This window comes from Dromaius novaehollandiae, chromosome 16, assembly GCF_036370855.1.
Source record: "Dromaius novaehollandiae isolate bDroNov1 chromosome 16, bDroNov1.hap1, whole genome shotgun sequence".
NCBI lineage: Eukaryota > Metazoa > Chordata > Aves > Casuariiformes > Dromaiidae > Dromaius > Dromaius novaehollandiae.
This window is the reverse complement of record NC_088113.1, coordinates 21494139-21509560: the sequence shown is the minus strand read 5'-3', so window position 1 is coordinate 21509560 and position 15422 is coordinate 21494139. Positions and strand designations below refer to the sequence as shown.

The 15422-nt window shown below is 62.4% G+C and overlaps 4 protein-coding genes across 5 annotated transcripts; 1 reads left to right on the top strand and 3 right to left on the bottom strand.

The window, feature by feature from the left end:
• Window positions 1–2930: 2930 nt before the first annotated feature.
• On the bottom strand, window positions 2931–5144 carry ZSWIM1 (zinc finger SWIM-type containing 1). The gene is given in 4 exon segments (XM_026118988.2): window positions 2931–3119; window positions 3122–3184; window positions 3187–4377; window positions 4380–5144. Coding segments are annotated over 4 exon segments (1491 nt in total). The 5' UTR covers window positions 4543–5144; the 3' UTR covers window positions 2931–3045.
• A 144-nt stretch (window positions 5145–5288) lies between these two features.
• Window positions 5289–8999, bottom strand: ZSWIM3 (zinc finger SWIM-type containing 3). The gene is given in 6 exon segments (XM_026118987.2): window positions 5289–5836; window positions 5838–6353; window positions 6355–6826; window positions 6828–7007; window positions 7009–7476; window positions 8856–8999. Coding segments are annotated over 6 exon segments (2019 nt in total). The 5' UTR covers window positions 8891–8999; the 3' UTR covers window positions 5289–5488.
• A 157-nt stretch (window positions 9000–9156) lies between these two features.
• Window positions 9157–11940, top strand: ACOT8 (acyl-CoA thioesterase 8). Its single transcript, XM_064521748.1, has 6 exons — window positions 9157–9385; window positions 9462–9598; window positions 10132–10357; window positions 10642–10799; window positions 11212–11403; window positions 11506–11940. The coding sequence occupies exons 1-6, from the start codon at window positions 9225–9227 to the stop codon at window positions 11622–11624; spliced, it is 993 nt and encodes a 330-aa protein (XP_064377818.1). The 5' UTR covers window positions 9157–9224; the 3' UTR covers window positions 11625–11940.
• Window positions 11941–12755: 815 nt separating this feature from the next.
• SNX21 (sorting nexin family member 21) lies at window positions 12756–15176 on the bottom strand. Of its 2 annotated transcripts, XM_064521747.1 has the most exons (4): window positions 15075–15176; window positions 13998–14300; window positions 13735–13892; window positions 12757–13525 (listed from the first exon to the last, which is right to left on the bottom strand). In XM_064521747.1, exons 2-4 carry the CDS (start codon window positions 14284–14286, stop codon window positions 12854–12856), a joined length of 1119 nt encoding a protein of 372 aa, XP_064377817.1. In that variant the 5' UTR covers window positions 14287–14300; window positions 15075–15176; the 3' UTR covers window positions 12757–12853. The 2 variants fall into 2 exon arrangements, with proteins under 2 accessions (XP_064377816.1, XP_064377817.1); XM_064521746.1 differs by having other exon boundaries at window positions 12756–13525; window positions 13735–14300.
• Window positions 15177–15422: the final 246 nt, after the last annotated feature.

The window sequence follows — 15422 nt, the reverse complement described above, 5'->3', positions numbered from 1 at the left end:
TTTTCAGGACCTTTCCTATTTAGCGCTTTGGGAAATGCCCCCACTGATGCTCTCCGTGCTCAGGCCGCATTTCCTGGTGCTCTAAGCAGCTCTGGGCACCTTAGGAAGCTGAGGCAGGACAAACGGCCGCAGCCCAGATTCCTTTCCCTCGGCTGGAAATGAAGAGCCTGCAGCGTGAGAAAGGGCAGACTGAGGAAGTGCAAGTCTTGCCCGGACCGGCAGCCTGCGCGCACAAGCAGGGCCCACGGCGCCCAGGAAGAGCCCTGCGAGGCCAGAACTGCAGCCTGGTCCTCCCACCGCCGGCTCGCCCGCAGCTCTGACCGCAGCCCACACGCCTGAGCTGAGAGCGCAGGGTGGAGCGCGGCGGGGCAAAGTCTCCCAGCGCTGCAGAAGGAATGTAAATTACAGCTGGGCCCGTATTGCAGCCGGGTAGTTTCGCTCTTAGGAAAGATGTTTACTTCAAGAGTTGGGCTGACTTATTTCCTGTGTTTGCAATGGAAAGGTGAAAGGGATGGATGCTACAGTAAAATATGCCAGCGTCCAGGGATCAGGCACACGCCTGTGGCCATGAAGTTGGTCACAGTGACCCGGTCAGAGGTCCGGCTATCCGGCCTCTCGCCTCCAACAGCGACTGGGAGCCTCGGGAAGGGGGCCAGGCCGGTGCAAGGCTGCACAAACAGTCCCCCAAAACACCCTTCCTGCCTCCGTGCCGGACGCGGCAGCGCAGGTTTCCGTAACCCCCAACGCGCACCGCGGTGCGGGCAGCCGCCGGGAAGCGGCGCGGGTCCCTGGGGCAGCGGCGGGCAGGCGAGACCTGCCTCAGCCGCGAGAGCGAGGGAGGCGAGGGCCCGGCTCTCAGCCCGCTCACTGTCGCCCCTTCCCTCCCCGCGCAGGAGATGCCGGCAGACCGCTCCGAGGGCTCCGGGACAGCCCAAGCACCCGCCGGCCTGGGGAAACGGCCGCTTCTGCTGGGGCTCTGGTTTCGGGGCTGCTGCGGAGGAAAGCACGGGCACGGCCAGCTCCCCCCCGGGCAGGGGCTGCGCCGCCGCGCCCAGCGAACGCGCTCAGCCAGGCTCAGCACGGTGCCCAGCGCATCCCCAGACTCCCCATCCACAGCAGATCGGGATGCGGGGGAGGCCGGTGGGAGCCCTACCGAGGCCTGTACTACCTCCAGCACCTTCACGTGCTCCCCGACGGCTCCGTGTGGCATTATCTACAGGAACAGGCAAGAGACAACCAAGCCTGCAGCCCCGCTGGCACCTATCTGAACGCTGCTCTGAAAGGAGACTCCGCAGTCCAGACGAGGAACGGGCCGTGCGTTAACAAGCTGGGCACCCTGGGTGGAGACTTCTCACTGGCCAGATTTGAATTTCCCCCACAAGATGCTTTTCTCGTGCCCATAAAGGTCAGCAACATTGAAGGGACAGCGCTGGTACCCGGCTCTCCTCCAAACATCTGCATCCTCAGCTTGGCCATGATGATAGCGGGCATTCCCACGGTGCCTGTGCCAGGGGTCCGGGAGGAAGACGTGGCTAGAGCCGCACAGAGCTTCATGACGGAGAACCCAGAGCGCGAGGCAGAGGGGAAGGGCGCTCTGAAAATCGGAGAGGATGCACACACCCGCAAGGAAGGCAGATAGCAGAGGAGGCCAACAGGCAGCAGCTTCCAGGCCTCTCCTGCAGCACGATTTGAGAAGTGAAAACAAGTAGCTCCAAGTTTACAGTGTTTTAGGAAACATGACACTATATTTAGACAGAGGAACTCGATACTACCAGCTAGTGTTACCAAACCCGAGGCCAGGAGGAAATCCTAAACACGCAGTGCGTCTCCTCCTGCAACGGGCTAGCTCTCCCAACACCAGAAGCGTGCCTGAAACCCTGATCACGGAAAACAGCGTGAAGCAGCACGAATGAACCACGATGACTAAGTGAGGTGTACTTATGTTTTTATCTGCCCCCTCTGGCACATGCTCCCCATCATGCGCTGCTGCCGCAGCAGATGCACTCTGTCATGTTCCTGCACGCCAGGCTGCCTTTGCTGGAGCTGGGCTTGCTGGCAAAGGGGGACTGAGAGCTCGGCCAGCCTGCAAGCAACTTCTGAGGGCTGGATCCAAGACTTGTTTGCTCTTTTGGTATTTTTTCTTCTCTTTCCCACTTCCTAACCCCTAAACTTTAAAGCATTTATTCTCTACTTCACTGTAGTTCTGTTTGTATTGCTGTGACCTCCCAGCAGTTCCCCCGTCCTGTTTCCACTGAGCAAACAAAGCTGTTGATGGAGGGAGGGCGGGTTCCATTTTCTGAGGAAGAATTAAGAGCAGCTGCTGTAACCAGATAAACAACTTCTGCGCTGGAGACCTGCAGACAGCCCTGCCAGCAGCCGAGGTTGCCACCCTCAGGATCTGCTGCTTCTTAGCAGCCAGGCTCGCTCGATTGACTATGGGGCAATGAAATGAGAAAAGAAAACTAAGAAAAACTGTTTAAAAACGCCACCTGACCTTACCAACCCGAGCGAGTGAGAGGCCTTGCTGTCCTCTCGGCGGGGAGGGGCGGCAGTAGCTGGCTCGGAGAGACGCACAGCCTCCAAATGATAAAAGGCTCATTTATCAGCTTTGTTGCACAACACATAACAGCTGGATGCTGGAAGGACCTGCAGGCGCTGGCTGCAGATCAAATAATTTTGTCTCATGCTATTATACCTTGAACTCCTACTCCACGCCAACCTCAGTTCACTGCCGGCCACATTTCCTATTAGCTAGGTCAGCAACTGATTAGCTCATTACAGTCTCATCAGGAATTTGTAATGCAGTTCCTGAGCTCCCCCATGCAAAAGGCAACACTCGCTCAGCGGATACAGGAGCCCGAACTGCCCGTTCCATACGAAGCCTCAAGGGAATAAGACCCTGGGGGAAAGAAAGGAAGTCATGACACTGGTAGAATTATAAACAGACCTTTCTGTAATATTTGATACCCCATTTCTCCCAAGGGCTCCAGGTGCAGCACAGGCACCTGCAAAAGCAACACGGCAGTTCAGCTCCCCAGGTCTCTGTTACCGCTCCACCTGAACATAAGGCCCAACCCAGCCGTCAGCCAGCTCTCGCGGAGCGCTGTGTCTGCGCTCAACTCCTCGTCGCTGCAGTGGGCGAGCAGCCGGCTGATCTCTGCTGTAAGGAAGGACACTACCAGGATTTATCCAAAGACTCACTGCAGGAGCTTTTCAGAAGCTCCAGGAGGCCCTCGGTGCCATCCCACCCTGCCCGACGGGCGTCACATCCTCTCTGCCACTGCCTGCTCAGCACCTCTGGCTGTGCGGTGCCTCTGTCCGAGTGCAGCACAGCCAGGATGTGCCGGCAGGGCAGCCGGAGCCTCTGGTTAAAATGGCAAGTGCAGCTGTTCAGACCCTTCTGGTCCACTCTGTGCACATCTTCGAGGACCTGCGTACTGACAGTGTCCTCACTGGTGCCGATCAGCTGCACGGACTTCTGAACCACTGCAAACTCATTCGGGCACAGCCTGGCAGCAGGCTCCGTGCAAATGCCACTCAAAGACCGCTTGATGCGCTCCTCAGTCTTTCGGTTACTCTCCTCATCACTGTCACCCTCCGGGTTTTCTGTGACCTCCAGTTTAGCTGCATGAGATGACGGATCTAACGAGGTCTGAGGGCTTCCTGGCTCACTCTGGAAAAGGAGAGTCTGCGAGCTGGCAGGCTGGCTCTGAAGAACGAAGGGGCGCAAAGGAGCTGCCAGGGGAGCCTGAAGAACGACCAGGGGATCCTTCACAGCTGCAAGGGCACTTTGCACAGGCCATTCCTGGTGAGCTGGCACTGTGCCGGGAGAGGCCGAAAGGGAGCTCTGAGACGGCTCACTCTGGCATGCTGCTGCGGGATTAAGAGGGGCTAGAGGTGAACTCAAGGCAGGCAGGCTCTGAAGGGCTGTTTGAGTAACCTACTGATTAGGATGGCTAGTGGGGCACACCACAGCATCGGGAGGACTCCTGGAAACACACTTCTGGTAGTGCTTCGCTAAAGAAGTGATGCGGGTCTCCAGAGGAAATCCAGTGCAGAACACCTGGCTTATGCCCCGGGGGATGATCTCCAGGTCCCTAAAATAGTCACTGCTTTCCACCCAGCTCCTCTGTCTGTGCATGGCCCAAATCTTATCATTGAGCAGCCAGTGAACGTGGAGCTGAGGCAGCAGGTCTGGCTGCACAAAGCTGCTCACAGCGGTGCGCATCCTCCGCAGGTCGCTCTCCGTAGCCGCGCACGCGGTGTTTCTCCGGGCGCTCAGGATCAGCCTCTCGGCGCGGCGCCCCACAGCCAGCCGGCGGGTCTCCCGCTGCAGGGGCTCGCGCACGTGGAACGCCGACAGCCGCACCGCGGCCTAGGGAAGGCCTCAGCAAGAGGCGGCAACGACGGGCAGTCAGAGCCCACCGGGAAGGTCCGGGTTTCCTTCCAGGCGGGGCTGAACGCCTCGAAGGCTCCGTGCGCGCGGGCCAGGCTTTCCGCGGACCACCCTGGCCAGGCCGGCGCTGGGGGAGCTCGTCCCATTGCCCCCGGCTACCGGGGTCACCACCCAGCACGCCCCGCTCCGCCGCCACGGTACATCCCAGCATGCCCTGCTCCACGGCCTCCTCGGGGAGTATATCCCGGCATGCCCCGCTATTTCCGGGAGTGTATCCCGGCATGCACTGCCTCCACGGCCTCCTCAGGGGAGTATATCCCGGCATGCCCCGCTATTTCCGGGAGTGTATCCCGGCATGCACTGCCTCCACGGCCTCCTCAGGGGAGTATATCCCGGCATGCCCCGCTATTTCCGGGGAGCGCATCCCGGCATGCCCTGCCCCGCAGCCCCTCTGGGGAGCACATCCCGGCATGCCCCGCTCCCCCGCTCCTTCCCGGGCAGTGTGTCCCGGCCCGCCCTGCACCGCCGCGGTCTCGCCCGCCCGGGCAGTGTGTCCGAGCCGGCCCCGCTCCCCTGTCGCCGGCGGTCCCGCCCGGCCTGCCCCCCCGCAAGCCGGCGGGCACCGAGACCCCGTCCGGAACGGCTACGGGACCCGGCCAATCCGAGGATGGGCCCAGCCCTCCCCGGTGCAACCACCAATCACCGCTGCACCGCGCTGCCATGGTTTCCTCTCCGCCAATGAGCGCGCAGCAGCGTCACGACAACCGACGACAGCGCCGGTCGGCAGAGCGCCCCGAGGCGGGAGAGGAACACCAGGGCCCCGCGCACCGCCCCCCCCGCCTAAACGCTGCCGTTTAAACGTAAATGCCACCAAAACGCAGCACGCGTCCGCCCTGCGCAAACAGCGTGTTGCAGTCAGAGACCCCCCAATGCAGTCGCTGCAGGAGAGCAGCCGGTCTCAGGCTCCCTGTTCCGGGCAGCTGTTCTAAAGCACCTAACCGCTGCTCTCCTGTCAGTCCGCAGCGACCGAGGTCAAGGAAGCTGGGGGAAGGATGATCCATCAGCGGCCGTTAGCATCTTGGATTTGGCGTTTCACGTCAGAAGCCTGTCTACATTTATCAGCAATCCTTCAGAACCTGCATCTGCAACCTCCACTTCCACTTCCTCCTGCCTTACCCCGAGAAATGGCAGATCCCCCGCATTCCTAAAGGTCACATCCTCCCCAGCCTCTGCTGCCGGTTCAGGTGACTTAGCCCAGATATCCGCAACCGTTCTGAGTGTGGAGCTTCGCTCCTCCAGCTCTTCCCCATCACGCTGCATCAGGAGGTTAGCAAGCTCCCTGCCGAGGGACTGGATTTTGTCATATCTTCCCTCTGCTTCTGGCTGGATACCTGTGGGATGTCCAGTGTGGTCTGAGAGGGTCTCTCCAATAACAGAGGGGCTGGTACTTCTTCTGCCACCACTTACATACTATACTCTCTTCTACACTTTGCTTGTTTGCGTGCAGCACAGACAGAATATGCCAGCAGGGGAGCCGATACCTGCAATGAAAGTAACAACCGCAGCTCTTGTAGTCTCTGCCCACCTGGTGGGTGTCTTCTAGCACCTGAACTACAGTCTCACCCTGCACAGCACTGACGAGCTGGGCTGACTTCTGCACTACCTCCCATTCGTTCATACACAGCTGGTAGCCCAAGTCCGTACAATTCTCCCAGAGAGCAGCCAGCACAGAGCATGTTGTCTCTGCAGGTTTCTCTACAGCAACCTGCTCGGGAGGCTCAGGATATTGAGAAGAGTCTGAACTACCAAGAGGAGCTTGTTTGGCTGCAGCACAAGCATGCACTTTGGATTTCTCTTGGAGGCTGCTCTGACTGTCCTCCTCCATGCCTGAGGAACTCTGGTTCAAGCTTTCCAGATCTTTGGCATCAAAGCAGTCTGCATACTCCAAAAAAAAAACAAAGAATGCTCGTCTCCAAGGACAGCTGTTGGCTGAAGATGTTAGATATTTTATGAGTGATGAGATCTAGGCCATCCATGTATGTGCTGCAGGACTGCAGTCCTTTCTTTGCATGAACATACCACAGCATCTCACAGGAGAACCAGTTGGCTTGAAGGTAGTCATACAGCTCCTGGCTAACCAAGCACTTCACCAGCTGAGACAAGGTATCTAGATTTGCTGTTGAAGTGGAAAATATTACCTTCAAGGCCAGCTTCAAGTTTTGCTTGAAGGAAGATGACACTTCTGCTGCTTCTACATTCTTCTCAAGAAGCTGGACACTGTGGTAAACAGAAAGTAGCACTTGGGCAGAGGGAAAGAGCTCTTGGAGGACAGCTTTGTGAAGGAAGGACAAATCCACAAAAACAATCTTAATGTTTTGCCACTCAGGACTGAACTCCTTAAAGACTGTCAGCATTTTGCTGACATTGTCTTGTGTCACCCTTCAGGACTGACAAGTGCACTATTTTCCCCACTCGCTCTTTACTCTCTACTAAGAGAGCATAGAGAACATGTCCCCTCTCACTCTGCGCCCTATGCAGCAGAAGGCTCTCAGGAAACTTGATAAATGAGCTCTTCATCTTGCTAGTCTGAAAGTTTAGTCTATCTAGGTCAATTGCTGCCTACGCTAATTGAGGCCAGTGAACCCCTGTCCATTCTCAAGAAGTTTTTCACGACTTCAGCAACTCGGACTAGTGCTGAAGTTGAGTCACTTTCCTCTGCTGCCCCAGGGAGCACAGGAATCCTGTTGGACAGAGCAGGTGCCCTGCCCAGAAGTTTTTCAGCTACCACACGCGAGTCCTTATTCACCACATCACAGCTTTCTGCCTCACCTGCCTCTTGCTTACGCAGTTTTATTGCAGGGCTATTGTGTGCCGTGGTGCTTGCAGTTTTAGCTGTGGTTCTGGTCACAGAAGACCCTGGGTCTACGTGTACATGACTGCTGTTCAGTTCACTGATCACAAGTTGGTGTATGTCCTCATTATGTTGCAAAACAAAATAAGCTGGACACAAATCAGGCTGCTGCTTTCTTTTCTTACTGTATTTTTGGGTCCAGACACAACCAAATTTCACCTGCATGAACCTGCAAACATTGAGAAAAAGTTAGTGGGAGAAGCAATAAAGCTCCAGTCTTCCAATATTTAATTTGACTTTTCTGACATACCAACTCAATATTCAGTTAGTGAGTATATAAAAGCACGTGTGTTAGTCAGACATGCTGGGTGGTTTTCTACTCGGCAAAGCTTGGGGAAAGAGAGAGTTCACACACAACAGGGGTGAAGGAACTAAAAGTTACAACAGCCATGGACCAAGCACTAGAGACTAGCCCCAGGTCTTGCTTCCTGTGGTACCTCTACCATTTTCACTCCCCAGAAACAGCAAAACCACTGATGAAATAACTCCTGAAGTATCTGCATGTTTTACTGCCTTAAAGCCCACAACATTCCTATAACTCCCCTACATCTAGAGCAGCAGAGTAGAACATGGTAAGAGAGGTTTTAGGACATGAGATTAAGTTATATTTTAAGAAGGCAAACAGAGCAGCTGTGTAACTAGATCATGACCTTGCAGCCTTCACTCACATGAGCAGATCCACTGACCTAGATGGAAACAAGATGGTGTCATGGCTTCAGCAGAACTACCTGGGTAAGCGAGCGCTGCAGAATCAAGTATTACAGAAGGGAAATGCGACTACACTTCTCCATCACAGTGACGCAGCAGGCAGTTAGGGAATACTAACAGACATTCATATTTAAAGCCAGGCTACTGTAGTGGAAAAAGGCTGCAGGTGTAGTTAGCTAGCAAGGACACAAAAGGATCATTTCAAAGATCAAAGTTACAGGTTTTACTGCAAAGAGCAGAGAGAACCATCAAACTAAAAGGCAGAATAAGGCCCTGAACAGAGCTGAGCAACAAAGACACAAGACAAGAGAAGGAGGAGAGGAAAAGTGAGACAAGCTGGACGCTGGCTAGAAGGAGAGTTGGGGGAAGGTAAGAGTGACACAAGAACAGTCAAGACTACGAAAACAGCAGACCTGTGACATACAACCAAGAGCACTCTGTACGAGGGCAGGACATCACCAGAACCAGCCCTTTTAAGGGACAGACAGCTCGACTAGCAGAGCTCATGTGAACGGGTACAAATAAGCGCTGGCAGCCCGCAGGCGAGCGCTGGCCGGGGGCACAATAGGCGGCTCATCTGCAGCCCTGCCTGCGGCGTGCTCGACCGCGGCCCGGTCACCGCCCTGTACGCCGGGCCCCGCCGGGGTCCGCCTCCGGGGCGAGCCGGCCCGGCCCTGCCTGCACCCCGCCGGGACGGGACAGCGCAGTGCGGGGCCGGTGCGGCCTTACACGACGCCCTCGCGGACAGCGGTGCCGTGTGCCCGCTTGTGGCAGCGCACGGAGACGCAGCCGCGCAGGCCGTAGCGGCGCCGCGTTGTAGGCGCGGAAGCGCTCCCTGACCTCCCGTAGCTCCCGAAGCGGGCGCCGAGCTCCATGGCGGCGCCGGCAGGGGCGGCAGCGAGGCCCCGTCCCGCAGCTCGGTGCAGTCGGCCGCCATCTCCGCCCCGCGCCTATCGACACAGCTGGGGCACCGCCCACCGCCCGCACTCCGCCAATCAGAGGCGCCAACGCCGGATTGGCAGGAGGCTGCCCAACCGGCGCTGCGGTTCTGGGCACGTGACTGAGGACTGACGGGCAGGCGGCCCGCTCAGCTGGCGGGTCCAGCGGCCGGCGCCGGGGCGGTACTTCCTGCTTCTCCGCGCGGCTGCCGGATGTCGCTGCGGATTGGCGGGCGCCGGGGCGTCGGGGCGGGCGCGGCCCGGCGAGGAGATGGCGGCCGCCGGGGAGGCGGCAGAGGCGGAGGCGGAGATGGAGGCGGAGATGGAGATGGAGGCGGAGGGGGGCGCGGGGCCGCCGCCGGCCGGGGACCTGCGGAGCGTGCTGCTCACGAGCGTGCTGAGCCTGGAGCGCCTGGAGCTCGACCTGTTCAGGTGCGCGGGGCCTGGCCGCGCCCCCGGCGCCCCGCAACCGGCGCCGCCGCGCTCACCGCCGCGCTCTCGCCCGCAGGGGCCGGCACCACTGGGTGCCCGCCACGCAGCGCCTCTTCGGCGGGCAGATCGTGGGCCAGGCCCTGGTGGCGGCCGCCCACGCCGTCAGCCGCGACGTCCAGGTCCACTCGCTGCACTGCTACTTCGTGCGGGCAGGTGGGAGGCGCCGGGCCGGGAGCGGGGCCGGGGCCGGGGCCGTGCCGCCCCCTCCCCGGGGCCTGCGGGCCGGGGGCGGCGGTGGGGGAGCAGGGCTGGGGAGGAATCGGGGCGGAGGGGCCGGGCCGCGGAGCTCGGGAGCCTGGGGCTGGTGGGGGCCGGGGAGGTGACTGCCGAGGGCTGCGGCGGGGGCCGGGGGGCGAGGCCGGGGGGCGAGGCCGGGCAGGCAAGGCTGAGCATGGGGGTTGGGGGATGAGGGGGGAAAGGCTGGATAGGGGAACCCAGAAGCCTGGGATGGGAGTTGGGGCCAGGCCGGTGACCCCAGGGACTGAGGGATCAGGGGATGCAGGGCTGAGGCCCACAGGGACGAGCAGGGGCCGCCATTCTGGCTCCAGCATAGAGGGGATGGGCGACACTGCCGGCTCTGGGTACAGACGGCTTGGCCTGCTGGCCCTGGTGCTCGATGTGTGCAGAGCAGGTCGTCTCTGTGACGTGTGGCTGCCTAATGGCAGAAAGGCCCTTCTCTGTTCTAGGGGATCCCAAGGTGCCCGTGCTGTACGAGGTGGAGCGGACCCACACAGGGAGGAGCTTTTCTGTTCGCTCCGTGAAGGCCATTCAGCATGGGAAGCCAATCTTCATCTGCCAGGCCTCCTTCCAGCTGACCCAGGAGAGCCCTGTGCAGCATCAATTCACCATGCCCACGGTGCCACCCCCTGAGGAGCTGCTGACCCAAGCGGAGCTCATTCAGAAGTTCCTGGAGTGAGTGCAGAGGAAAGGGGACGCTGGGGACGCTCTTCTCTGCAGCTTGGGATTAGGGGGGTGCAGGGACAAAAGCAGACGGGGAAGGATTTGGGTGACCATCTGAGGAGTTCCCAAATACTCTAGGGAGGGGAGTAGAGAAGCAGAACAGGACAGGAGCTCTGCCATTCCTGCTTTTCCGTGTGGCCCTGGGTCCCTGAGCTGAAACTGCTTCCAGCCAGACCCATCCTAGGTCTTCTGCTGGACGCTCAGCATTAACGTCAGTGCTCTGTGTTGGTCTAAAGGGATCCGAACTTGGCAGAGAAATACAGAAAGCTTCTCAACAAGATTCAAGCCAAGGATGTGCCGATTGATATCAAACCTGTGAACCCGCCAGATGTCTTCTGCTCAGAGCCGCAGGAGCCGAAGCACCTCTTCTGGGTGCGAGCACGAGGCTACATCGGTAGGTACTGCCACAGCGGTGGCCCAGCTGCCTCACAAATGGAGGGCTCAGGCTCAAGCTCACGGTAACGCTGTGGGGCAAACTCATGACAAAGTGGGCTGAGAGGGTTATGATTCATGGGCGCTCTGTGCCCCAAATCTAGGGGGAAGCCTGGGACTCTCAAAGCTGAAATACAGATGTGGGTGCTGGGGCATGAAAAAGTGCCTGTTTGCCATGCTCAGTCACGGCAGGCTTTAGGCAAGGGGATGTAGCAGGGGAACGGCTACAGAACAGCGTCTCAGCCCTGCCCGGCTAACAGCTGCACTTCCCAGGAGAGCAGAGCTCTTGGGAGCTTCTCCTCAGGTCCAGCTTTGTCCCACAACCACCTCACAAGCTGCCGCACGCTGCATGAGCCGCTGTGGTCACTTTGCAGGAGAGTGCGACATGAAGGTGCACTGCTGCGTGGCCGCCTACATCTCCGACTATTCCTTTCTGGGCACGGCCCTGCTCCCGCACCGGCAGTATGACGTCAAATTCATGGTGTCCCTTGACCATTCCATGTGGTTCCACGCTCCCTTCCGAGCCGACCACTGGATGCTGTATGAGTGCGAGAGCCCCTGGGCTGGTGAGTCCTCGCCGCGTTCCCCAGGGGCCCCGGGGGCTGGCCAGGCCACCCCGGCCCACGCAGAGAGGCGAAGGGCTGCGGTGTAACGAGGACTCGTTGCAGGTGGGTGCCGAGGGCTCGTGCACGGACGACTGTGGCGCAGGGATGGGGTCCTGGCTGTTACCTGTGCGCAGGAAGGTGTCATCAGAGTGGAGCAAAAGCCCAACCAGAGCAAACTGTAGCTGAGAGCTGGCAGCAGCAGTCCTACCGATCCCTCCCGCGTGAGGGCAGCGGCCAGGCAGGATGAAAAGGCTGCGCTGGAAACGTGGACCAAGCCGTGCTCCCGAGCAGCAGCAGGGAGAAGCACCAAGCTAGTGTGGGCTGAATCCGGCGCTGCTGGGAGTGCCGGTGCGTGGAGAACATCTGTGACTGACGTGGACCTGCGCAGGCTGCAGTGGCATCAACTTTTATTGACTCTTAACTGCACAGTGCATAGCCGTACACTATCCTCAGCCACCCCTCTCCTACCTTAAATAAAGCCACCACGTGAACAGCTGAGCTCTGTCCCCTGGAGTTTGTCCTCAGCTCTGCAGTGATTGTGCTCAGCTCCCTAGGGAACTTCCTCTTAGCTGGGAAAGGGTGGGCAGGGCCGGGGGCACTCGGGAGCTGGCTGTGCCCCTGCCGCAGCCTGGGTCACAGGAGGGGAAAGCGCTACTGCCACGCCCGTGGTTCCCTTTCTCACTTCTCCTCCCCTCTTTTGGCCCCAACAGATGAGTTGCTGCTTCTGCTCCCCCCTTGGTCTCCTCCAGAGCACTGGGTTGGAGGGGAGGCCCAGCCGCTCACAGCAGCCCCTCGCAGCAGGGGAAGGGGAACAACTCAGTTCCCACCTCAGAGCCTGGAGGCTCAAAGACTTCCTGCTAATCAGTGCCCCTGTGCGCGATGCCTTGGGGAAGTGAATCCGAACAGACACGGCAGGAGCCTCTGTCCTTTCTCCTATCAAGACTTTATTTAATAAAGTCTTTTTTTATTATGCGAGTTTTATTGGAAGTTCCTGGCAAGAGCTCTGGACTTTGCCAGAAGTCAGCCTGTTCCTTCACTGCAGTGCCAGCATGTCCCAGCTACAACTCCTGCCTGCTCCTAGCAGCTCCCTGCTGAGGAGGAGCGGGCTCCCGGGCGGGGAGGCAGTAGCGTCCAGCACTGAGGGATGAACTGTCTGACTTTAAAAAGTGCATTTTCTAGAGAAGCAGCTGCCTGGCGAGGCCACCCCGCCCCAGCCTCGCACGCAGGCTCTGCCGCTGTGCTGCCGGAGCCTGACACGAGCCCAGCCCTGCCTCCGCGCCCCGTCCCCACCCGCGACGCCCCCTTCGTCGCTCCCCGCTACCCCCAGCCCCCGCGTCCCCCGGGGACCGGCTGTGCGGCCCCGCCAGGCACGGCCGCCGCTCCGGTGCGGCCCCGGTGCTGGGGAGGGCGCTCAGTCCAGGGCCTCCTTGATCAAACACTCCTTGAGGGTGGGCGGCTGCTGCAGGGGCAGCCCCGCGTCCTGCAGGTCCTGCAGCCGGGCCTCCGACTGCCGCTTGTCCTTGCCCACCTTCCAGGCCAGGTGGACGTGGGCCTGCAGGAAGGGCCCCAGCAGCGGGTGGCTGTCCTGCGCCGCCAGCAGCTGCAGCGCCTGCTCGCAGCAGCCGTGCGCCTCGCCGAGCTGCTCCAGCTCCTGGTGGCAGACGGCGAGGCCCGCCAGCGTCAGGAGGAAGCGGCCCGAGGCGCAGGCGCCCAGGCGGTCCTGCAGCCGGTAGGCGTTGGCCCAGGCGGCCAGGGCCTCGCGGTACATGCCCGTGCAGGTGAGGCGCTGCGCGGCCCGCAGGTCCGGCAGGAAGAAGAACTCGAGGAACTCGGGGGAGCGGCGGATCTCGGCGATGGAGTGCAGGTGGGACAGGAACTGCTCGAAGGCCCGGCTCCGCTTGGCGATGGTTTCGGCGGCGAAGTTGCGGCGCAGCCGCTTCCTGGGGAAGGCGACGCCGGCCATGTCGCAGCCGAAGCGGCAGCGCAAGCGGCGGTTCAGCCTCTCGAAGTCCGAGTAGCGGCGCGCGATGGCGGCGGGCGCCTTGTCGAAGCGGCCCGAGCGGATCAGGTAGATGGTGTAGAGCTGCGGGCAGAGGCGGGGTGAGGGCGGCGCGGGGACGCCGGGGGACACCGAAGCGGCGGGGGCCGCGCGGGCAGGGGTTACCTGAGGCTCGTCTGAGCCGCCGGCGCCGTCAGAGCAGCACGGGGAGAGACAGAGAGAAATGAGGGCCGGCCGCGGGGGACGCCGGCCGCGGGGGAGGCCGCGGCGGCCGCCCGGCCGGGCTCACTCACCACGTACTTGGAGGAGCGCTCGCTGACCACGCTGGCGCTGGTGACCTCGAAGAGCAGCCGCTGCGGTGCCAGGCTGCCGCGCGACCGCCGCCACAGCTCCTGCAGCTGCCGGGTCAGCAGGCCGCTGCCGCCGGCGCGCTCGCCCGCCGGGGCCCACTCTGCGCGGGGACAGCCGCCGTCAGCCGTGGGGGGCCGTGGGGGCTCTCCCGTGTCCCAGCGGCTCCCCGGCCCGGCCCGACCCCAGCACCAACCCCGGCACCTGCCTCCATCCTCGGCACCGGCGGCCTCCCCTGGCGGTGCCGGCAGCTGGCCCAGCTCCCCTCCGGCGCCGTCCTCCTCCTCTTCCTCCTCCTCCTCCTCCTCCTCCTCCTCCTCGTCGTGGCTGGTGAAGCTCAGGGTGCCGCTGAGGCGCGTGGACAGCCCCTCGGTGTCGTCCTCCAGCTCCGAGCTCTCCGGGAAGTCCTCGGCCTCGGCGGTGCCGCGCGCCGGCTCCTCCCTGGCGCCTTCGCCGGCCAGCGCGTGCCGCAGGCGGTGCAGGATGCGGGCGGCCATGCCGGCCGGCGGGGCTGCGGCCAGTGGTCAGCCGAGGGCACCGACCCGCCGGGCACGGCGCAGCCCCCACCACGGGGACCCCACCCGGGACACCCCACCTGGGACACCCACCCGGGACCTGGGACACCCACCCAGGACACCCACCCGGGACTTGGGACACCCACCCGGGACACCCACTGGGGACCTGGGACACCCCACCTGGGACACCCAACCGTGACCCGGCACGGCCCCCAGAGCTGGGACACCCCACCCGGGACACCCCACCGGGGACCCCCACCCAGGACCTGGGACCCCCCCACCGGGGAGACCCACCCGGGACCCGACGTGGCTCCCGGACCCGGGACACCCACCCAGGACCCAGGACCCCCATCCGGGACAGCCCCCTCCCGGGCCCGGTCCTACCCCTCCTGGACCCGGGACACCCCCCGGCCCTGGTACCGCCCCCACCCGGGACCCCCCACCCGGGACCCGGTGCGGCCCCTGGACCCGGGACACCCACCCGGGACACCCACCAGGGACCCCCCCGACCCGGGACGCGGGACCCCCATCTGGGACAGCCCCATCCCGGGCCCGGTCCTGCCCCTCCCGGAGCCGGGACACCCCCCTGCCCCGGCACCGCCCCCCCCGCGGGACTCCCCCCCGCGGCCGCAGCACCCCGGGGCGCCCCCGCCGCGGGCCCGGTCCCGTCCCCCGGACCCGGGACACCCGGTGCGCGGCGCAGCCCGGGCCGCCCCGTCCCGCCCCGCCCCGTCCCGTCCCGTCCCGGCGCAGCCCGGGCCGCCCCGCACCGAGCTGTCCCGGGCCCTTCGGCCGCCCCGGCCGCGCCGAGCGATGGCTGCGCCGCCGCGGCCCGTCCCGGGATCCTCCCTGCGCGGCTCCGCCTCCGCCGGGAACCCGGATCGCGGGGCCGCCGCCGCCCCCCCGACGCCGCTCGGCTCGGCTCGGCTCGGCACGGTGCAGCACGGCTCCTCCGGCTCGGCCCGGTTCGGCTCGGCTCGGCTTAGCCCGGCACGGCTCCTCCGGCACAGCTCGGCTCGGCTCGGCTCAGCCCGGCGCGGCCCCTCCGGCTCAGCCTGGCACGGCTCGGCGCAGCGCAGCCCAGCACGGCTCCGCACGGCACGGCACAGTGCACTGCA